Raw genomic sequence first — 23,700 nt, forward strand, 5'->3', positions numbered from 1 at the left:
AGTGCTACGGGGCTTATGCATCGCTAAAAGGACAGGTATGCGGAAAACACTGATGCAAGATATAGAAAAGGGGGAACAGCGGTTGCGACGGGCTGAGATAGCTTACCCGGAGAATCCTGGATTGCGAGATGAGGTTTTGGCAGCAAGGGAGGAGGTAGCGGCGCAAGTAGAGCGATTACGCTGCTTTGACCATAAGGAATACTTAGTCCGTCCGCATGCGGAGAGAGATAAGGCAGGCTCTCTCCTGGCATGGCTAGCGAATCCGGCTCCGTGGGGTACACCTATTTTAGCTTTAACTACCTCGTCAGGGGAACCGGAGTACACCCAGCGAGGGATTAACGAAATGTTCCTAACATATTATACGGCACTCTATGAGAGTAAGCTGCAGGGCACGGCTGAGGGGGTGAATTAGTTTTTAGCTGAGGTACGACTGCCACGTCTTGAGGAGGACCAGGGGGAGCTGTTGGGGCAGGAAATCACGGAGGGAGAAATACACAGTGCAATAAAGCAAATGGCGCGTAAAAAAAAAACAGGGTTGGATGGATTGCCAATTGCATTTTATTCGGCGTACGTGGATGTGTTAACCCCTAAGCTTTGGGCGGTTTATCGCGAAGCCAAGGACTTAGGGAGATTGCCGAGCTCTGCCAGTGAGGCTATTATTATTCCGCTGTTGAGGCCGGGGAAAGACTCGAAGTCACTGTCGGCATATTGCCCATTATCAATGTTGACGACGGACTATAAGATTTTAAGTAGGATCCTGGCGTCCCGGTTACTCCCCCATATGACATACTTGGTTCATGGCGACCAGGCGGGCTTTATACCAAAGAGAACCACTGCAACCAATGTGCGGCGACTGTTGCGAATCCTGGGAGAACGTCACATTGAAATAGCGGACGCGGCAGTTCTCTTGGTAGATATTGAGAAGGCGTTTGACAATTTAGAATGGCCGTACTTGTCCCGAGTCCTCCACGCATTTGATCTCGGGAAATCCTTTGTAGAATGGACGGAACTGCTATACAGGTCAGCGACGGCACATGTGCGCACAGGTGCTACGATCTCCTCGGTCTGCCCGATTGGGCGGGGCACGCGAAAGGGATGCCCACTCTCCCCATTATTGTTTGCCTGGCCATTGAGCCTCTAGCAGCCCATGCCCGATTGGGGAACTATTATGCAGGTTTGTATTTGCGGGGAGATGTACAATTTATTTCTTTGTACGCAGATGATTTATTGATGTTCCTAAGGAACATGACGGCGGACTTAGATGGCGCGAGACACTTGCTTCGTGTATTTGGAAGTTATTCGGGATTGAAGGTGAATTGGGCAAAGACTTGCTTATTTTCAGTGGCCCGACTTCTAAGGATCCTCCCCAGCTGCTGGGTGTTGGTTGGGAACCTAGATGTCTACCCTATCTCGGCACCAATATTTATCACGCCCCTGATGATTAATTGGAGGTCGGGCCATACGCAGCCTTAGGAGCTGTCTGGCATTCTGGAGTGCACTGCCAATATCAGTAGCGGGGCGAGTGGTGCTCCTGAAAATGGTAGCGTTACCACGTTTACTATACTACTTTCGGACTTTGCCGATCTGGGTCCCGGGCTCTGTGTTCCGGCAGCTCCGTTCCATGACTTGCGGATTTTTGTGGGGGACAGGCAGGAGGCGAGTGGCAATGGCTACAATGATAAGGCCAAGAGCAGAAGGGGGCATGGCAGTCCCAGATTTTGAGGGGTATTATTTAGCGGCGCAGCTGCAGTGGCTCACACAAGCGGTAGAAAGGGAGTTCCGGGGCCCGGATGGTCCCGAGGGTCATTGGGTCCCACGGTATATCTTATCTTTTATAGTACTACAACAGAAGATGCGACTTGAGCTGCTCACGACTGAGGAATGGACGATGAGGCTGTGCTGGAACCAGAGTCAGCGTAGGGCCGGTTTCGCTTGTCCATATGCCCCGGAGATACCGCTGGGGATGTGTACTGCATTCCCTCATGGAGGGGACTGGACAGCGCTAGCAAACTGGGAGGTCCTGGGGATACAGGTGTTGGGGGATTTATACGAGAATGAGACCCTGTTGTCCTTCCAGGACTTACAGCATAGGTATGACCTTCCACGAGGAGACTACTTGTTGCATTCAGCGCTTATTGCCGCAATCCAATGTTAATGGAGGGAGGGTTTGTCAGAGCCACGAACCTGATTGGTGTGCCAATATGTAGTAATGGCCACGGGGACATTCAAGGCTATACTTTCGCAGGAGCTTTGAGCGGCAGCCTAAGATGATCTGGTCCCTGATTTCCTCCCCTTGGCCTCTGAAGGGGCACGTGCTAGCCAGCCGGCATCGGTCTGCCACGCCCTCCGGAACTTGAATTTCTCAAAGTCAGGGTTAAGCTGTGGGTCGAAATGTCTGTTGAGCGCGGCGACCGCCGCATCGTAGTCATCATCATTCCCTGTGTTAGAGAGCGTTTCAAACAGGTCGTAAATCTCTGCTCCTCCATAGTAGATAAGCAGTGATCGTTTTACTGTTCCATCGGTCTCACGTGTCAATTTGAAGTAATGATTTAGTCGTCCTACCCACGCTTTCCACCTTGGCGCAGCAGTGGCGGGATCCGAAACCTCGCTGAACGGGGGTAACGGTGCGACTGCGGTGTTGGTGACCACTGGTGGTAGTGGGTTGGCACCAGCGATTGGGTTGTGCCCTCCAGCTTGCTGGGCGGCCGCGCCTGCGGCAGGTGCAGTGCTCATCGCGGCCAGGCAGGGGCGCGCCGGTGCACGGGTGTGGCTTCCTCGTCAGCGTGTAGGTCTGGGTGCGTGTGCTCTGTCCTTTCCCCTGATCAAGGACGCCCACGTGGCGTAGTCTTGCGTGTCTGGACGTGTTTCTTGGCTGCTGCCAATGCTTGTTGGCACTAGGTCCACGTTATTATGTCTGGGTCGACCTTCACCCCCTCTGATTTCTTCTGTAGATCACTCTTCCTCTTGCTCTTCACCACCCTTCTTCTGCTTTGTTCCTCCGTCTCAGTATTATTTTTTTTTCTTTTCAGGCAGTAGATGGACATCTCTGCCGAGGCCCCCTCCAGCACACCGGCTGATGCAAGGAAAGAGCCAGCACCAGACAGAGCAGGGGCGGGGACAACATAGCAGGGAGCCGATGCAGCGCTCGGGCCACACCACTTACACACACAGCACGCTGAAGTGCCGCCAGCTGAACGCGCTCCCGTCGATGAGGGAGGCATGTGGGCGAGCACAGTGCTGTCGGGCAATGCAGGAAGCAAGAACCAGCAGGCGGGTCCGCCGCGCAGTCCAGGCGGCCCACGCATAGCAGTGCGGGTGGGCTCCGCGAGCTTCAGGAGGAAGAGCAGATGGGCGGCAGGAGAGTAGGTACTGCGGGTGGGCTCCGAACGCTCTCTGGAGGGGGCAGCAGGGACAGGAATGCACGCGTGAAGGTGCGACCGGCCTCGTAGCCAATGTAGCGTGGCGGGACCTGTGTCGCAGTTACAGTCTGGGGAGAGAAATAAAGGACACAGTGATGCCGGTTCCTTCTCGGGGCCGGAAGACCCGGTGCGGTCCCCGACCTCATTTATTTATACCCTCGGGACGAGCCCGCCCCGAGGGGTGCATGGATGCATGTAAGAAAGCAACATTGTCGAGGAGAGCCCGGATGGCTCTCTACAAGCATGTCACTCTCTTTCTTCCCAGACATAACCAACATTGTTCGGGAGGCAGGAGGCATGGAGCAAATTCCAGGATATAAAGTGGACCCTGAGAGGTGCAAATATTAAGTATGCCTTGCTGTGCCCGGCGTGCCTTTAGCTCATTGGCAAGACCCATGTTTTTTGACTCGCCCACGAATGCTGCAGAGTTTTAGAAACGCAGCAATTAGGTCTCCAGCTCGTCCCCTAGGAAATTAACTGTCCTAGCCTACCCCTTTGCTGAACATTGTCAGGGTTGAGTCTCCTATGCATTGCCCTCGCTGGGGCCGAACCGGGCACCGCTTCCTTGAGACACTACTGGGAGGTCCTCTGTCTGTGGACAATTTTTTTTCTTCTTTTCACCTATATGCTGCAAGTATTTTTTCTCTTGCTATGTCACTACTGTTTACTCTAGCGGCCCTCTCTGGGTGTTGCCTCCCCCCTAGGAGATCTCCTACTGTTCTTATTTGGGGTCATAATGGGATTTACCAGATACAGATTGGGTGGTTATCTGATGTGTGTGGTGGGTGGGGAACTGGGTGTTCTTTTATGTTGGTTTGATAATTTTTTTACATGCAGGATATTTATAGCTGGTCTCCCAGAGTTGCGTATGCTAACTAGGCCTGGGCGAAAATTTCGTTCCGTTTGCGGAAATTGAGATAATTTGACATTTTTGCGTTCTGCGGAGAGCGCGAAAATGTCAAAATTTCCGCATTCCGCAGCTTGGCGATAATTTGTTTCTTGCTCGCGCTGTAAAATAATACATTCTCGCGCGCGCGCGATCGCCTTACCTGAATCCCTGCGTTCGCCGACAAGTTTTCTTGATCCGGTCGCGTTTTCCATGAGATGTTGTATTGTTTTTAGCCATTTGCGCTGTCTCGCGACAGTTTGCGCCCGCAGTGACGTCATGCGTTGCGCGATCACGTCTTTCTTCTCGCGATCATGCACCGCGAGACAACTGAAAACAAGATGGCCGCGCCTGCGAGCAATCACATGGGTAAGTTGGCGAGCCGCACCCATACAGAAAATCTCGCGAACATGCGGGAAAAAAACTTCTGCATCTTCGCGATATTTCCGCGTGACATTTTCGCGATAATTTGCGAAAGTGGATTTCGCAAATTCCGCCCACCCCTAATGCTAACATGCCCCAACAATCTTTATTATGGCTGCCATAATGCGAGAGGGTAGTAAAGCAGAAGCACTGGAACTTAAATGTGTGTCATGGAATGCGAGGAGCTTATCTAGACAAGAGTAGACAAGTGTTGACATACCTTGCTCGTTCCAAAGTACACATTGTTTTTTTACAAGAGACCCATTATGCCCAAATTTCCAATAATCTCTTTACCTCTACCTGGGTAGTCAATCTGTTTTTGCCAACTATAGTACCTATTCACGTGGGGTGTGCATTTTGATTCACAAGTCCATACCGTTTCAGACTCGCGCATTAACCAGGGACCCTGAGGGACGATATTTGTTGGTCGAGGGAAGCCTTGGTACGAGGTGTATACTACTGATCAATATTTATGCCCCCAACCTAGATGCATGTAGCTTTTTCTCTGGCGGATCCATGCACATCTCCAACTCCTTCACAGACTCCATAGTAATGGGGGGGACTTCAACCTCACGCTGCACCCCGCACTTGACATTACAGGAACCGGACAAGTCACCGAACCACATTCTACTAGGGAACTGCAGACCCTGTTGCAGATTCACTTACTAATGGGCGCCTGGCGCTGTCAGCATCCTGCTACCAGTGGGTTCTCCTTTTACTCTGCCCAGCACGGTACCTGGTCGCGCATATGCCACTGGTACTTGACTCCTGACCTTCTGGTTCACATATTATCGACAGATTATCTGCCTCGGACCTTGTCGGACCATTCACCAGTGCTGCTCTCACTGACAATCCTTAGCATGGCACGACCATATGTGCCCTGGTGCTTCCCCTCTGATGTGCTACTTGACACCGTCTTTAAAAGTGAGGTTGCGGAGGCTGTAGCGGAATATTTTCACCTTAATACCGCTCAGTACCTCGCTACGCTATGGGAGGCCTTTAAGGTTTATATTCTGGGTGTCTGCGATCTTGACGTGACAGAAAAGGCATGAAGGGACCTAAATACGGGTGCCCTAGTGGGCGACCCCCCCTCCACCCTGCACCAGAGAGTGAAAATTCTCAAGGAGTTCCATGAACTTGCAGCCCGTGAGAGAACCTATTTGGGGAAATATGCCCGGGCCCGGGTATATGGGGAGGTGCAGCGCCCGGGGCGAACTATGGCCAGACTCCTTAGCACCCAACACCAGACCTCTTTTATCACCCCGCTGCAACTAAAGGATGGCACATATGTCACTCATAATACAGACATCTCGTCGACCTTTCGTACTAGTCTCGTCTATACACCACTTGTGCCTCGCCGGAAGGGACTTCTCTTTCTGAGTATCTGGCGGAGGTGGCAATGGTCTGGATTGAAGAAGGCCAGTGCCAATTCTTAGCCTCCCCTGTGGCAACTGATGAGGTGTTGCAAGCTATTGACGATCTCGATGGATCCCGTGTCACTGGCATGGAGGGTCTCATGGGTATTTTTTATAAGACATACAAAGACTTACTCATCCCTCATCTCCTTGAGGTTTATGTAGAGGCACTCAAATCGGGGGTGCTGCCTCCCACTATGCTAGAAGCTATTATATCCCTCCTCCTCAAGCCGGGCAAACCTCCCGACAGATGTGCCTCCTACAGGTCCCTGGCTAAGGTCCTTGCGACACGTATCTCTCTCTTGATTGATCATTTAAAAATGGTTTCGTTCCGAATCAGTCGATGTCTGTTAACCTACACACCATATTTGCTGTACTGAACCGAATGAACCCAGAGCTTCCAGCAGCAGCAATTTTATTAGACACTTAAAAAGCTGTCGATTCTCTGGATTGGTCCTTTTTACACGCCGTGCTTAATAAAATGGGCTTTCCTCGTGGATTCTGTGGACTTGTCTGCCTTCTTTAAGCGGAACCAGTGGCTGAATGGTGAGCTCACGGGCCAATTCCCACTGTCAAGGGGCACTTGACAGGGCTGCCCACTCTCACCCTTTTTATTCAAAATTGCTATTGACCCACTAGTGCGCCATCTTCAGGAGCGGCATCTTCAATATGGCCTCCAATTTCACCAGGGCCCTCTTTTGGCCTCCCTTTATGCAGACGGCATCCTGTTATTTGTCTGCAAGCCCAAGAGCAACCTACCTCTGCTCCTTCAAGAGGTGGTGCATTTTGGAGTCTTCTCTGGCCTGGTTATTAACTGGCCCACACCCGAAATATTTTCCCTCACAGATGCCACGCTGCCCTTCACATTAGATTTACCTCTGCGCTGGTGCGAAGATCCTCCCCGGTATCTCGGTATTATATTGCATCGCACAGCGTCAGAAGTTATCCGTCTCAATTACGGTCCTGCGTTAGAACGCATGTCCTCGCAGGTGGAGAGGTGGATTGCACTTCCATTATCTAGGGCCGGCAGGTTTGCCTTTATTAAAATGGTGGTACTCACCTGGTTTCTGTATCTTTTTCTGAAAATTCCTAACTCACTCCCGTCTAAAAAAAATTAAAACGCTCTGCAATCTGTTGATTAAGCTGGTGAGAGCAGGCAAACAGGCTTGTATTAGTTGGCAAACGCTCACCATGTCCTTTGTACGAAGCAGATTTGGGGTGCCAGATTTTTATCTATATTATTTTGTTGCGAAGCTCCATTACACTTACTACTGGTATCATCCTGATGTGTCCCTACAATACCTTAAACCTGAACACTCGCAGGTTCGCCCCTCTCCTCTTGCTGTGGTCCTTTCACAGGGACTCGCGAGGTCATCTAGTGAAATACAAACTCCGCACATCGCATGTTGGGCCTGGGAAAGGCTCCGTAGGTGCTTACTAGCCAATCGCCTTTATTCCCCTCATATACCACTTCTAAATAACCCATGGCTGTACCCGACCACTGAGGCTCTAACGAGACAAACAGTTTAGCGCTGTAGTCTTAATACTATGGAGGACCTGTTCTGCAAGACCCAACAACGCTCACGCTCGGACCTTGCAGTGCCATGATGTTTCAATGATGGACAGATTTCTCCTGAATAGAACACGCGCTGCCATGGCAGCAGCTATATATCCCTCCACTGCAGAACTAAATGGAATTTCTCCCTTTTTCTACAATTATTGTATCACCCGACAGTGCACACCTCTCTCCCATTTATGTCATTCAACGCAGGTGGTTCGCCCAACAGTGAGAAAGGGAGCTCGTGCGGCATGGGAGAGGGACCTAGGCCACCCCCTACCAGACAAAACATGGACATATTGCTGTGACCAAACTCGGTACATTTCCTGCAACTACAGACACAAGCTCCTCTATTTTAAGTACTTACATAGGGGTTACATCATGCCAAAGTTCACTGCTAGGATGGACCCTGCCAGATTCCATGCCTGCCCCCGATGCACATTTGACAATGCCGACTTTAGAAATTTAGCGTGGAACTGACCACCGGTTCTAGCATCCTGGGAGGCAATTTTTCAACACCTTGCATTAATGATTGAAGTGGACCTGACCCCCTCCCCGTTGCTTGTGTATTGGGCTATACCAAACCATTAAGTGCTGGGTCTCGCCATTTTATGGCTATTACTCTATTATTAGCTAAGAGACAGATTTCTGTGCACTGGGGCGGTTCCACTACTCCCACAATCAAAGCCTGGCTGAGAGATCTTCTGTACTGTGACACTACTAGTGATGTATATGCCACACTTCTGCCTCTCTCCTCCTGACGCAAGAATATTTGGCAGCCTCTTTGCTCCTATCTTTTGCTTCACCCTGAAATGACTGATTGACCCATCACTGTTCCGAGCTGCCTTATGTCTATCATATGTCTCAATGCTAATGATTCACCCATAATTAGTGCGAGACTAACCAGCCACCCATGACAAATGTATACTTCACTGTTGCATACTCCTGCACTGGTACTGTGTTATGTATTATTTGCATATTGCCACTGCGATCATTATTGCTTGTGTTTTTGATCCACGAGCATTTGACTGTTCATAATGTGATGACAATTGCAATAATATAAAAAAAAATGTAAATCATGGTGCAATGAAAATTGAAAAAGAACCCTTCCCAGTGGACCCTGAAGAAACCCTGTGGAAGACAAGAGGTTGGATAGGCAACCCACCTGTGGATGCCTTAAGAACCAGGATACCTGCCCCAGGGAAGCCGGGTGTATAGGTGTGAAATCGTGTCGGAAACTGTCATCAAACTCAACGGGAGACTTCAGGAAGATGCTGCTGCTGGAGAAGGGAAAAATGTCTGGTGGAACCCAAAGGGGGATTCAAGATGTGAAGAACCTGCAAGCAGAGGGGACAGAGTCTATGCCACTCAGGAGTGACCAGGTGGCACGGAAGACGAGTGTCCACCAATGTGGGGTGTTGCAGGAGAGCTGAGGGTGACCTTGGAACTGCAGCAGTGTGGACCAGGTGACACTGTGGAAGACCAGGAGCTCTATACAAGCTGTCCCACGTCGGATAGTCAGAGAGTTGGGGGGTCGGCATCCAGCGGGAGCACCAACAAGCCTTGGCAACTGCAAACAACGTGGAGGTAGAAGATGGTGCAATGTCGCTTCCAGCATGGTCCAGTAGCCTCACCACATGCAGGGTAGTCAGGCACCGAGCAATCAGGGGAGTCCAAAGAATTAAAAGGTGGCCCTCAACAGTTCCCACAGGCTGGAGGCACTGGAGTCGCAAGAGGACCTGGAGCAGCTTACCAAAGAAGCATGGTGCAAGCAATGCAGTGTGGTTGGAGATTCTGGTCACTGGATATGCTTGTGATTGGGGCTACTTGGAGCCCGAAGATCTTGGTGAAAGGAAGCTAACAAGCCTTTGCAACTGCAAGTCAACGCGGTGCTCAGGGGTTTGGTTCCCGGAGCTCGAAACTAGCCTCAAACTTGGTGAGAGGACAGGGCAGGCCTCGAGGGATGTGGAGGACCACCACCTGTGTTGCTGAGCCTTTCAGAGTCTGTGGGAGCCCAGGATAAGCAGACCAGTCAGCTTAGTTGCAGTGCCTGCAGATGCAGAGAAGTGACTCCTTCACTTCAAAGGGAATTCCTTTGGGTGTCTTGGATGTCAACAGGCCTTGGAAGGTTTCCCGTGTGGAGCACAGACATGGATATTGCAGCAGATGAGCAGGGCGAAGAGATCAGGAGCAGCAGGAGTCTTCCCAGTTGCAGCCTTGATGCCCAGAGCGAAGTCCAGCAAAGTCCAGAGAGCCCAGACGGTTGAAGTTGAAGTGGTGTCTGAATTGAATTGTGTCCCATGACGAATCTAGGGACCCACCCTCAGGTAAGCCCTTAAGTACCCTAAGGAAAAGGTTGGGATAACTCAGGGTTCCCTCCCAGGGGAGGGGTTGGACAGTGGGGAGGATACTCCCATGTCCTTGCCAATGGCTTCCTGAGCTGGTTTGAACTGGACTTTGCAAGAAGGGCACCAAATGTGCCCTTCAAGCAGACTGAGTGGTGCTGGCAAGCGCTCCCACCTGGCCTGAATACACTAAAACCTGTCTGGGAGGTGGTCACCTCCCGGTGAGGATACCTATTGTTCTGCCTTCCCCTGCTTGAGCTCAGCAGCAGAAGTGCAGAATAATGTCTCTGGTCAGCAGCAGCCATGTTGGGCTGTCTGGGTCTAGAAGACTGGTACCGGGAGCACTGAGGGCCTAACGGAGGTAAAGTGCTTGGAATCATACCTCCCACACAGTTTATGGTGTGGGGCTTTGATCCCAACATGGTTGATACCAGACATTATAGGGTTCGTTATAGCCAGTTTCGAGATGGTCATCGTGTAATAATGCGGGGCCCCTTTACATGTTATGTGGCTGTCTCCCTTACAACCCGGGAGAATGGGCTTCGAAGGCTGTAGGGGTGTCCTACTCATGCAGGAGCACCCTCACACTTAGAACTGAACATCCTGCCTTCAGGATTGAAAAGGCCTGCTGTAGGGGTGACATAGGTTTTAAGTGCAGCAACCCTAGATATAGGGAACCTGATGGCGCACTAAGGGCCTATGGAGGGTCAGGGATTGAAGCCTTGAGGCCGTCTCCCCTTTTTAATTGTATTGGGGCTCTGGGTATGGGGTCTCGAAGCCTAATAATTGCATTTTGCCCCAGAGGATGGGGTCCTTGGGCTATTGAGGCTCAGGAAGGGCGACATGCCCCTTCTCCTAATTGTAATGTATTTGGCCCTGGGGTGGTTCCCCAGGGCCTTTTATGGCAAGGGATGGGAATGACGTGTTCCGTTCCCCTAATTATATACATTTTGACCTTGGGGTATGGGTTCATCTGCACAAATAGTGGTTTTGGGGAGAGGGGCTGTACGCACTACCTACCCTTTTTAAAAAACAAAGGGCCAAGTCAGTAGTGCCTTGGGGAGGGGGCTGCCCAGCCCCCTCCTCCGGAGAATCTTGTGTTCTTGCTCGGAGTCATCCTTGATGTCATTTGAGATTTCATCAGTGATGCCATAAATTAGGCCATGGAACATCATGAGTGATTTAATAAGTGAGGTCATAAGAAGTGCATGGGGGCATCCATTATAGTTACCTCTGCTAACTATATCTGGTGAATTTCTGTGTTTTTTTTGGTTCAAAATGTTATGTTCACCTAACTTTAAAAGCACTTTAGCCTGTGGTACATACACACAACACTGGTTAACAATGGCCAATGTGTAGCTATTATTAGGGTTCAGTTTCCAAAATCTTTTGTTTTCTTAAATACTTTCCAAAAGTTCAACAAATCTGCGAAAAACATTCCAATACAAACCTTAATTTGATTTGGGTTAAAAAACGTAAAGGCACGCCATTGGATGAGGGAGATTTTTTTCGCTATTGTCCATTGCAGATTTCCAAATTTAGCGGCAGATTCACAAATCTGCCATGTTCTGATTGATTGACCATTATAGAGAAATTCCTTTTGAGGAAGCCGTTACCCAACATGCTGTGCCAATCACCTCACTGGGAACAATTAAAATCTAAAGGGCATATGAGAGCAGGGTGAGCCTATCATGGAGCAACAGTCTTGTGTGGGGGAAGCCTCAATGGATTCTTCTGCATTAGTATTTTTTTCGTATGATTCATGAATCCAAGACCCTTCCTCTTTTCTTATGTGTCCAGCAAAAAAAGCACAAAAACTGAATTACTCTTTATTAAAATAATTTGTTGCACTACTGCTGGTCTTCTTTGACCCCCACTGCACGGGTAGTGAAAACGGCCAAACAATAGGCTAGGATCTGTGCTAACAAGTGCACAGCCTAAGCCCGTGCACAGGGGTGGTTGGAGTAGTTGGTGAGCAGGCTTGAATTTGGCCAGATCCCATAGCCAATCCCTGCTGAGCACAGCCAAAAGCTATACCCATCAAGGGTTGGCCATATGCACGGTTTGAAAATTAGAGGGAGCAAATCATCAAAAAAACACAGAAATTCTCTGAAAAGATAAAGCATCGGTGAAATTATAGAAAGAATTGATTCTAAGACTTTGACACTTTTTAAAAAAATCCTCTGAGATTCACAGCATTACATTTGGTTTGCAAGTTGTGGTTTACATTGCTGTTGCTGAGTTACTGATTGTGGTGCTAATATCAGTGTTTTGTAAATTGTAATTCATTACCATTACTGTAATTTAACTGAACTCTTGTGGATGCTTTTTTCTGTTTTTCACTTTATACCCTTCATTGTGAGTAATTCTAACAGATTTTATTCACTACTGTTTTCAGGGAGCTACTGCCTCCAATAAAGTCTAGGGGTGTTCTGGCAAAGTCACTTGAGAAGTTACTGCAAACATGAAAGTGTGTGTGTGATTGTGCAGAGGATGCAGATATGTATAATCAGCTTACCAGTCCCCCAACCTAATGCTAAAACCCTGTCACCATATAGAGGAGAACTTTAGTCACCTAATAACAAATATAGTACTTACGACTTCCGGTGGTGTACCCCCATCTCATGACTTTCATATGATCTGTTAATGTAAAAAACAAAGTTATATTGTTATGACTAGATACATAGGTGGATGCAGTGCAGGAGAAACACAGATTAATTTCTGAACAGGAGAGGTATAATGATGTACCTTTTCATGGATTAGCATGCAGATGAGCCCACACACCTGTCTAGAGAGGAGGAGATGGAGCCATCAAAAAACCTTTGAGAACAATAGTTTAAAGAGAAGTGGTAGATCTATGGAGCTGGAACAGATTTCAAAAGAGAGATTACATTGATTACCTGATCACTCTCCACCAGCATGTGACTACAGGGAGATGCTCCTGTTTTAACCCTGGCTTAAGAAAATTTTCTCTAACCACTGGGTAAAAGTGGTTGCAGCTTCTTAGGTTTGACAGTGTCTATCATCACTGTGTTTTCCCCGGTTTGCTGTGTCTCACTATTATGTTTTACCTAACACAGTTAAAAAAAACTTGTTTCTTTAACCTGCCCATAATGTATATCTATTTTATTATTCAGTTGTATACACATTTCTGGTGTTTTTCCCAATACAACCTTAAGTATTTTTGGACTTTTTTTGGACTACTGTGGGTAATTAAGTCACCAACTATTTTCTAGTTACTAGCATAATCAAAATGGTTGAGTTAGAGATCAAACAGTCCTGAAGAAGACAGTTGGACGAATTTAGATGCATGACAGTGGCTGAAACATGTAGACACATGAAGTGAGATGGTAGGGTGATATATACCCCAAGACCACCTAATACATTATCTTTAAATCTTGCCAATAAAACCTGTGAATAAATCAAAATGACAGGGTATCCTATTTAGATAGTTTTAATTTCCAGTTATCTGATTCAGATTTCTAGTATAATATCAAGAGCTCCTAAGAGTTGTTTGAGCTCCACATTTATAAATCCACAAGTGTATAATGGGCATGAAGCATACCCTCTGATTGAGCATGCCAAGAGATGCGAGTGAAGGGGTTAGCTCAAAAGCAGGGGATCACTTGAGAAGGTTAAAAACTTATGTGCTTCATCAATCTTGATGTGCAGTGTGTATTCTGGGTTTAGACTCTGGAATGAGGAATAGTGCGGAAACTGATGTTTGTACAGTAATTTATGTAGGTTTTTCCTTCATTCCATGCACTCGTCCACAGATATAATCCACCCAATTTTCATTGGTGAAATGTAGCTGGCAAAAAAATAAAAAAATTAACTTTTCATTTACACCTCAACTATGGATTTTTCTCTCTTGAAAGAGAGTGAGTATTTTTTATAGTGGGCTCTGTCTCCCCGAACCTTACATAATGTACTTCTAGAATAGCTGTGGTGCATTGTCAATTCCTGCATGAGGTGAATAGATGCATTGGGGTTACATTTTAATTTTGCGTTTAAAGCTGATATCTTAACCTGAGCAGAGGGCATCTGCCCGCTGCCACGAGTGACATGTTATTGCAGACTTTTAACAAGTCTGAAAAGGGAAATGCCAACAAACTCTGGGAGTGAAAAGAACTGGATGTGGATTGGTTGAACTATAATGGGTTGGGTGCTGATGAGATTGTCAGCACAACATTGATCTCCAATCTGCTGCCAGACTAGAAAACGAGATAGAGCACTAAGAAATGTAGTAGTAGAAATGCTTTCCATTGCTAGTTGGCTAGCTGGCTAATGACGTCAAAACACAATACAAACTGGTTCATCCTATAAACCGAAACATGGTTTTGTCCAGGTAATAGCCTAGAACTGTCATTTCCGGTCATGGAGCACATTGCCTAAATGGCAAGACTGTGTGGTAATACATTTTTTGGTCGATTCTGGTATGTATAATCTACTCTAGTTAAAAGGTGCGTTCCTTTCTGTACATTATTTCTTTGTGGATGGATAGTCATTTCAGTTGGTACTAACTCTTGCACTTGGCCCTCGTCTCAGAGTGATTTGATGCAACAGATGACAGATGGGACACTTATCCTAGTCCTAGTCTCTTGCTGTGGTGTTTTCAGAGGCCTCAAGTATGCAGCGTTTAACCTGACCTGCCCTCCAAGCGGAGGGCAGGTTAAACGCTGCATTCCAGGAGAGGCTCCTCCTCTCCATTTCGCGCTCTACGCCGATAAGGTTCGGTAATGAAGCATGACACCCTCATGGGTGTGTGGGGGCTCTTTTTCCAAAAGGATGAATTCCCCCACTTTCACAAATGTCTCATTTCCAACCTACTCTGTTAAATAGTCTCTCTCACAAGTCCCTACCAAATAGGCCAGCTTTCTTCTTTCCTTTAGGAACAGTCACCCTCCAGTGATTATAACGTTAGTGTTTGGAGCGTGCGGTCTGGACCTTTCTTTCCTTTTTGCTCCCAGTCCCCCCCTCTTTTTGTTTTTGTAATTTTTTCTATTCTACCTGAAATGTTGTTGGTTCCATTTCTGTTTTTTGCTGTTTATTGGGAATTGGAATAATACTGATTTCTGACTGTGTACACTGTATACGAGCCTTTATGGCATATATTTTGAATTTCTCTGTAATGCCTATTTTAGGGTTTTGTAATAAAACCCTTTAACTTTTCATTGATCTAGTACTCAATTATTGAGTGGTCCCAGTTATTAATTGTATTACTCTGCTAAGCTGATTATGTGGGCCTGAGGATGAAGAGGTTGGTGACTCAATGCTAGATCAAGGGTACCGGAGCCGAGCCACTAAAGGTATATTTTGGGGTGATCAAAACACTGGGGTGCAAAAAAATACTGGGGTTCCGTTCCCACAATATGTGTGTGAATGCTGTACACCATGCAAATGAGAACACTACAAAATCCTGAGAGAGGGATTTCTGAACAGATCAACTATGTGAGAAAGTTCTGATGGGCAGTTACTGGTGTTCGTCTCTTCGACATTGCAGGGTTTATACTTTCCGATGTATAAATCTTCTTTTTATACATATGGAGGAGAAAGGTCCACTTAGTAATTCTTAGGCTACCATTCATGGAAGGTGACATATACGTACTTCCCGAACATCAAGGAAGAGCTACTGATTGTCTTAGGCAGTCACCATGCAGCCGTGATCATAAAACTGGACCTTTCAGAAACCTTTGACCGTATCAACCAAGGTTAACTGATGAAAGCCTTAGCAAATTTTTATATTATGTTAATGCAGTTTGTAAAGCGCATGTATTCCCAAAAGGTGTCTTGGTGCTATCTGCTTCTGAGCCGGACAGCCCTACTTATTGAAAAGCCAGGTTTTTAGCTGTTTTCCGAAAGAGATCAGAGTGGTAAGGGCTCTGATATGAGGAGATAGGTTATTCCACAGCTTGGTAGTACCCACCACAAAGCTTCTGCCTTCCCAGTTTGTTCTGTAAATTCTAGGAGTGGTTACCAGGTTCACCTCAAGGAATGCAAATGTCTGCTGGGTGTGTATATCTGCAAGGAGTGTTTAAAAAAACCAGGTTGTGGCTATACACAGCGCATTCAATTTTATTTGGCTTCTAATAGGCAGCCAATGCAATTGTCTTATAGCCTTGGATACAGAATTGTATTTAGGAGTCCCACAGACAACCCTTGTGGCTGCATTCTGTACCATTTGAAGCTTATTGAGAATAGATTCCTGAGCATTGATCAATCGACTATTGCAATAGTTCAGTTTAGACATGACTAAAGCAGTGACTATTGTCCTTCTTGCTTGCTTCAGCCGGAATAAACGGAAAGAGTTCTAAGTGTGTAAAAGCAGGAAAAGACCAGAGAGTTGACTTGGGGCTTATAGTTCAGCTTTTTATCTAAAATGACACCCAGATATGTTGCCTTAGCCACTGGGATGGGCAGAGATCACAGTTCTTCTGGCCACCAACTAGAGGACTATACAGGGAGCAAATTTCCAAACACAATCACCTCAGTCTTGGTAGAGTTCAGTTTGAGGCAGTGCTGGACTTCCATGAGCTAATTGCTAGCATGCCATCATGGAAGTTGGTTGATACCTCTGTCCCGTTTTAATAAACAGACAGAACTATTAAGGTATCATCCTCATAGGTGGTAAGCTCCAGGCCAAAATATCTGACTAAGAGTGAAAGTTCTATGACATAGATATTAAACAGCGTGGGCAGATAGATGAGCCCTGTGGCACCCCACAGGGAAGAGAGAAGGTGGCTGATTCAAAATTGCTCAGGCTTACTGATTGTATGCGCTCAGACAGAAAGGATATCAGCAAAGATTTATCCCTATTCCTGATGCCTACAGGGGTGATACAGTTTAACCACATCCGTGGTCAACTGTATCAAAGGCCGCTGACGAATCCAGAAGAATGAGAGCTGCTGCCCCACCCCTGTCTAGGGCGACCCTTATCTCTTCCGTGGCTTTAATCAGTGCTGTCTCAGTGCTGTGGCAAGATCTGAAACCGAATTGCATTTCATTCAGCAACTGGTTATCTTGAATGTATTGTGTAAGCTGAACATTCATTACTTTTTCAACCAGTTTAGCAGGCAGAGGAAGATGCCAGATGGTTCGGTAGTTGTTGGGGTCAAAGCTATCTATTGCATGCATTAAAAGTGTTTATGTATTCTTGTGTGACTTGAACCTAACTGAAGTGTGGAAGAGTCTTGTAGAGAAGCAAAGTCAAATATTCAGTAAATGAGTGACTGGACAGTAATTGTGCTCTGTCAACAGAAGTGGACTGTTACTGCATATTCGTAGAAGCGGTGTAAAGGTAGCTCTTTCTAAAATTTGAGCATTTGTTTTGCACTGCTTTCCCCCAGTCTGCTGGAGGTCTGACTGAAGTTATGTCAGGAGCCCCCAGAGATAATGACTTTGTTAACCAGATAGGTGGGGGTGTCAGTCGTGATGGCTTTGTAGATGATGCAATTGCTTTTGATGCAATTGCTTTTGAAGATGGTGCAGGTCAGTAAGAAGAAACACTGGAATTCTCTCAGGGTGTGGGTGATGTTGTACTCATGCTTCTTTTATACCTTTATTGAGGCATTGTGTGGTGTGTGTAGGATGGCCTTCAGTGCCAGCGAGGAATCTGGCAGGTCGTGGTGCACCTTCCAGATGCAAAAGTACAGGCTTCACCATCAGTTCTGTAGTCTCTTTCTTGAAGGAACAATATCACTTTCTTTTGTAGAAAGAGCTGGTACCCAGCTGCCTGGCTTTTCTTGGCAATGTGCTTCTTGTGGCTGACGTCAGAAGCCATAGTAAATCTGAGTGTTTTGGTGTCGGATGAAAGTTGGTGTTTGAATCCTGCCAGGCTCATGTGATTGAGCCTGATTTGTCCTAGTTGTTGCGTGTCATTTTTGGTGAATAGTGGGATTTCTGTGTTTATGGTTGAGCTTTAGGTAGGTAGATGCTGAACATCTAGGTCTAGATGTGGTGCATGCAGTATTTGAGGTGGTGAACGTCTCCAGAAAATGAGACTTTCAAGCAGAGTTGTGTGTCATCATCACAGTGTTGAATGTAGATGCTCGCATCAATAAGTAGAGTCCACAACGGCTTAATGTAGAGATTTGACACGACAGGGGACAATCTGCCTACCTCATCAAATAAGTTTTGGTTGGATAGACAGATAGAAGGAGAACCAGTGAAGGATAATGCTAGCGAATTCCACTTGAGTCTTGAGGGTGTGGATGAGGGTGGGATGGTCAATGGTGTTGAATATGGTTAGGCTGTTTAAACCTATAATAACTGATAAAACCACACAGAAGGGGAAATAATGTTCACCAGTGTAAACATATAAACTCTGACAAAACACCTGCAAAACCACAAACTAAATGACACTCAAAGAAAAGGAGAGTAAAAGAATCAAACTTTTTTCTTCCTGAAGGGGCCAATAAAATGTAACTTTGTTATACAAGCTAGCAGCAATTCTGCTTGAATTGTGTTGTTTAGGGATGCCACTCAAATATTGTTTCTTCTTCCTTTTGCTTTTTTTCGTTTTGTGGTGTTTGCAGGGTTGAGAAGCATGTTTTAGGTCGCGTTTAATTATTTTATAAACTGTAGAGAATCAGGAAATATCACAATCATATTTCATATTTTGGCTGTGTTTGATTCTTTCACTGATAGGTAAAATGGCTGGTTTCATAAGAATCTTTCGCAATATGTTCCATTACATTTACTCAAAGAGAATGGGTAACAACCCTTGATACATCAGCCCCCAGTTTCTAGTGAGTCAGTATTGATAGTAGGTGAATTGCCAACACCTCAGGCCTTAAACAGTCAATGAAAGGTATAGTGACAAGTGTATGTGAAAGGAGTGCTATCACCAAGCATCTGGGATAATGGTGAAAACATGACACCAGACTTTTCGAAAGCATGGAACACAGTGTCACTTGGAATGCTGCTGAAAAAAGGTTCTTTCCAAGCTCAACAAAGATTGGAGTGATATTGTTTGTATCTGCAGTGATTCAGCTACATATATGAAAAAGTTGTGTGATGACCTGTCAAAATCGATACCTGAGCTGAAGTGCTTCCCTGTAAGAGATCCTTGCCACTTGTTAGATGGTATGCTTAATATATCTTTACAATCTTCAAAGTTAATGTAGAATGCTATTGGCTTTTTAGTCCATTCTAGTGCATTGTTTTGTTATGCGCGGGAACTAAAACATAAATATTTCTCATTTTGTGCTTTGTGTATCATCAAAGAAAGAGTCATCCCAACTGTGTCACTTAGCTGTTGGTTCTCAGTCCAAGGGGCTGTGAATGCTATATTATCCATGTGGCAACCGTTTACAGAAAGTTTTGCTGAGTGATGATGCCAAAGGCAAGAAATGGGAGGATCTTTGATAGCATATTGATAGTGATATGAAAAAAGTACGCTCTGCTGCCTTCTTAGATTTTTACAGGAAACATAACTGCTGTACTGGACATAATAAAAAAACTAGAGTCTGAAAACACCCTTGCCTGCCAAGTGTTCAGCATAATTGTAGTAGATGTAAAACATCTCCTTGATAGAGGGCTGAGCAACACCTTTAGTGATGTTGGCACTGCAACATGTTCCATGTTAGAGGGCTTGCCACTTGGTAAGCAAATCAATGTTAAAGAGCAATTCAGGAACTTTTATTTTACAATGTATGAGAAATGGCTTGCAATGATGCATAGAAATGTCCCTTCACCAACCATGGCATTTGAAGCGAATGAAATCTCACTGTGGTTCTCTGTACACGTTCTAGATCCCTTCCATAAAGGGGGATTTTCTCCGTAGTTTCAAAAGTGCTGTTTCATTTTTGACCGCTTCAATAACTTTGAGGCCATAAGCACCCAGTTCAGCGCAAATGTTGCAGAATCTGCCAGAGAATCACAATCTTCAAGTGCACCAGTATTGGTATGGAAAGCTATGTAAGTGGCCAGAGTTAGCAACTTGTGTACTGACTGTTTTAGTGTTGCCTGTCTCTAGTGTCAATGTTGAGAGGGCCTTTTCACAGAAAAAAGTTTACATTGGAAGGAAAGAGACAGCGCATATGACCAAAGATTCACTGAAGAAGTAATGTATGGTGTACTACAATAAGTTTGATTTGCAAAAATGTATTTGGACCTCATATACACTGTATGTACACTGTCTATATACCATGCACTACCACTGCAGAAAGCAAGCAATAATAAAAACAAAATGTTCCATCAACACCGAAAAAACACTGTTTTTAATGGCCCGAAAGTGTGTAACCTCTGATAACCACTGTTTTTTAAGGTATTGAAATCAGTTGAAAACACTGGGGTAAAAACTCAGAAGTGACCAAAAATAGAAACTGAAAACAGGCAAGTCTAAATATGGTACAGAGATCCTGAATACTAGGAGGCAGGTGTCGTCTATGATTTGTGCTGCTCAGACGCTACACAGATAGTTGTGTTGTGCAGGAGATAGTTGTGATCTTGTAATTATGTACAGACTGCTTTTTTGATGATCTTGCCGCAGAAGGGTAGGTCAATGATTGGCCAGTAGTAGGTAAGTTAATCAGGCTCTAGTATGAGGTTTTTTAGGAGGAGGTAATGTTTTTTTGGAAGATGCGTGGAGTGAGTTAGTCATGATGATGTGTAGAGGAGAGAGAATGCCTCAGGAGTGGGCTTTAATGAAGATAAGCTGGCTTCAAGAGAGTTGAGAATGTCGGTGATAGGGATTTGAAGGATGGCCATTGTGGAATGCAATCTAGATTGGTGACTGTGAGAAAGAAGCAAGCTTGGTTTTTTATGTAATTTCTAATCTTGTTTATTTTTTCACTGAATATGAGTTTTGAGGCATCACCCTCATCGGTGGAATGAGGGACATAAGGATCAGGCAAAGGTTTGATGTAGTGCTTGCTTGTCTTTAGAGTGTTCTGCTTTAGTGGGCAGCTTAATTGATGGTCTTGGTATTGTATGTGGCAAATGTAATGAATCACCTGTCTGCTACTCTGAGGAACGTCAGTAGCATAAGGCTATCAGACTTTGTTTTTCTTCCATTCTACTCTCCTGTCGGCACAAGGAGTATTTGCTGTCAGCAAAGCCTTTGAAATACCAAAATGCTGAAGGATTTAACTTTTTTTCATATGGTTTTCCAGAACTGCACTAAAGTATGGCAGTGACAGGGATAGAGATGAATTTGAGCTTTAGGTTGTTGATTGAGAAGTCTTTTATGGACCTGAGCTTTTTCGTTTTCCCTTTAGGTATAGCCTCAGAGTATTGGTTGGATACAAAGCAAGGTGATGAGAATGACAAGGTGATCAGGTCAATTCATGGGAGGTTTTCATAGGACGGTAGGTGACTTCAAGAAGACCGGGTGGAGAACTATGCCTTTGCAGCAACACCTCTTTGTCTCTCTATTTTATAGAGCTCTTGGTCTAACTGGATTTATAAACACTGATTACTCTCACTCAGAGACGTGTGATGAGTACAGTACAATAATGCCATATTGCACGGACGCTGGACCGCAACTCACCCACTGCAATCAGAGTATATGATATATATACATACTGATAAGACCTGTATCATGAACTCCATTTACCTTCAGGCATATCCAGGCCTAACAGTTTATCAGAGATGCTCCAAGGACCATACAACACAAAAGTGATTCTTGCACTGCCACAAATTCTTTAAAATTAAATAGATCAATAACCCTGTACTCACCTTTGTCAATTTCATTATTGGAGTTGTCGGCCGAGCTTTGGACTGCAGAGAAAAATAACAAACTGTTAGAACACAATGGTACTGCTTCTGTGGTACACATATTGTGAATGAGTCCGTGATGCACTGTTGGTGATGAATAAGCTGCTCTTAACTGGTAGTATGTGTGAGTTGATGTACTTACAGGTTTGTTAATGAGTAAATTGGACAGTGTTGGTATTTTATACAAAAGGATTAGTATTACCTTCTCACACACACTGCCTGTGTAAACTATAAGGAAACAATGGATATTTCAAGCAACAAAAATAATACATGAATCAATATTAATAACTTTCTTATCAACATATGTAGTGTTACATTGGGTAGATCTGTACAATTACAGATATAATTTGACAGTCTCCCTACTATCCAAGAAGTTGTGTACCCAGACTGCAATGAAAAATGGCTTTCTGGTCCTCCATGTATCTGTGGGGCAGTTAGGTTGAGTTGTCAAGGACTTTGGTTTTCCATTCATAAATCTGTCTTTGCATTTTCAGGATATTTAGATGAAGTTTAGAATCCCTTAATTGTGTTGGGCTATCAAATATTCTCATTAGTGTTTGCTTGCACTCACAATAGAGAGTTACATACAATACATCTTCAGAATTACACAAAAGAGAAGGAAGCAGGTTTTGAATTGCATGACTTGTTATGACGGTCAGGCAAGTGCAATGATATGCTACATCATCATTTTGGTTTTAATCAGAACACCTAAAAAGTTCAGATTATGTATGAAGAATACTGTGTGGAGGTGAAACTCTATTCCTAATATGATGTTTGTACACCCATTTCACTCACCCAGTGCCAAAAAGTCAGCAACTCACCACACCGAAGATCATTGACAGAATATTGTGTTATCCACTTAGACAAATATTAAGTCAAAAAGAACGTCATAAAATCTCATAGTCCTATACTTATAATGCAAATTAAAAAAATATTGTCAAAAATATTGTTTATAATAATATCAACCAAGAACGGGTAAACATATTATATTTTAAATAAAGATATACTTTAGAGTAGTGTAATAAAGGAGAACAGGTTATCACATAAACGCATAATCTTGCAAGCTAAAAAAGAGTGGGAAGCAGAAAAGTGGGAAAGTCTAAGGGATGCCCTAAAAAGGAGGGATATGAGGACCTTCTGGAAAATAATAAGTACAGACTCAAAAGAGGGTAAACAGGCATTCGAATCAAATCTGGGTGCAGAAGTCTGGAGGTCCCATTTTCAGTCACTTTACTCCTGGGCAGCGGACACCTCTGAGCAATCTGAAATCGATGCCCCACTCCCACACCTAGTTAGCCCGGATACTCCTGCAGTTTCCCTTAAAGAGGTTACGGTTGCAATTGCTCGAGTACTACCGGCAAAGGCTCCGGGCCTAGATAAGATCCCCGGAGATCTTTACCGCACCGAACCTAGGGGTCTATTAGCATGGCGGTCGGAAAATCAATCCGACCGCCATGGTAGCGGGAAAACACCACCCGCCAGGACCGCGGGAAAACCGCCGGTCCAATTATTATGCTCCGCAGTGGAAATCCGACCGCGGCGGTCGGATAGCGGCAGTTAACATTGTGGCGGCAGGTGCTGCCAGCAGCACCGCTGCGATGTCCAAACAAGCATGTCCTGCATGTCCCTGCACTGTGTTGCAGGCACTGCACAGTGCCTGCCACCTGGTACAGGGACATAAATAGGGGGGTACCATGGGTACCCCCCCGTGCACCCACACACACCTCCAACACATTGGGGGTCCGCAATGGACCCCCGGAGACATTCTGTGCATGCCTTTCCATGGCGGCTCTACCGCTGCGGAAAGCTGGCTACCGCCGGCATCTTAATCGTGCCAGCGGTGCTTGGCCCTGATCCGCCACAATTGTAGTGGTCCAGCTCCGCACGCCAGGCGGACTGCAACCGGCGGAAAAGTGGCGGGCGGAAAATCACACCG

The 23,700-nt window shown here is 45.7% G+C and overlaps 1 protein-coding gene across 25 annotated transcripts in view; it reads right to left on the reverse strand.

Annotated features, from left to right (window-relative positions):
- LOC146866844 (scavenger receptor cysteine-rich domain-containing protein DMBT1-like) overlaps positions 1-23,700 on the reverse strand; it is a 605,183-nt gene that overhangs the window by 445,902 nt on the left and 135,581 nt on the right. For all 25 annotated transcript variants that reach the window (XM_085602150.1, XM_085602105.1, XM_085602159.1 and 22 more), the window contains exons 5-6: positions 21,726-21,767; positions 12,645-12,686 (exon numbers count right to left, since the gene is read on the reverse strand). In XM_085602150.1, the coding sequence (XP_085458276.1) occupies positions 12,645-12,686; positions 21,726-21,767 (84 nt within the window). The remainder of the gene's footprint in view (positions 1-12,644; positions 12,687-21,725; positions 21,768-23,700) is intronic.

The sequence above is a fragment of the Triturus cristatus genome, chromosome 1_2 (assembly GCF_964204655.1).
Source record: "Triturus cristatus chromosome 1_2, aTriCri1.1, whole genome shotgun sequence".
Lineage (NCBI taxonomy): Eukaryota > Metazoa > Chordata > Amphibia > Caudata > Salamandridae > Triturus > Triturus cristatus.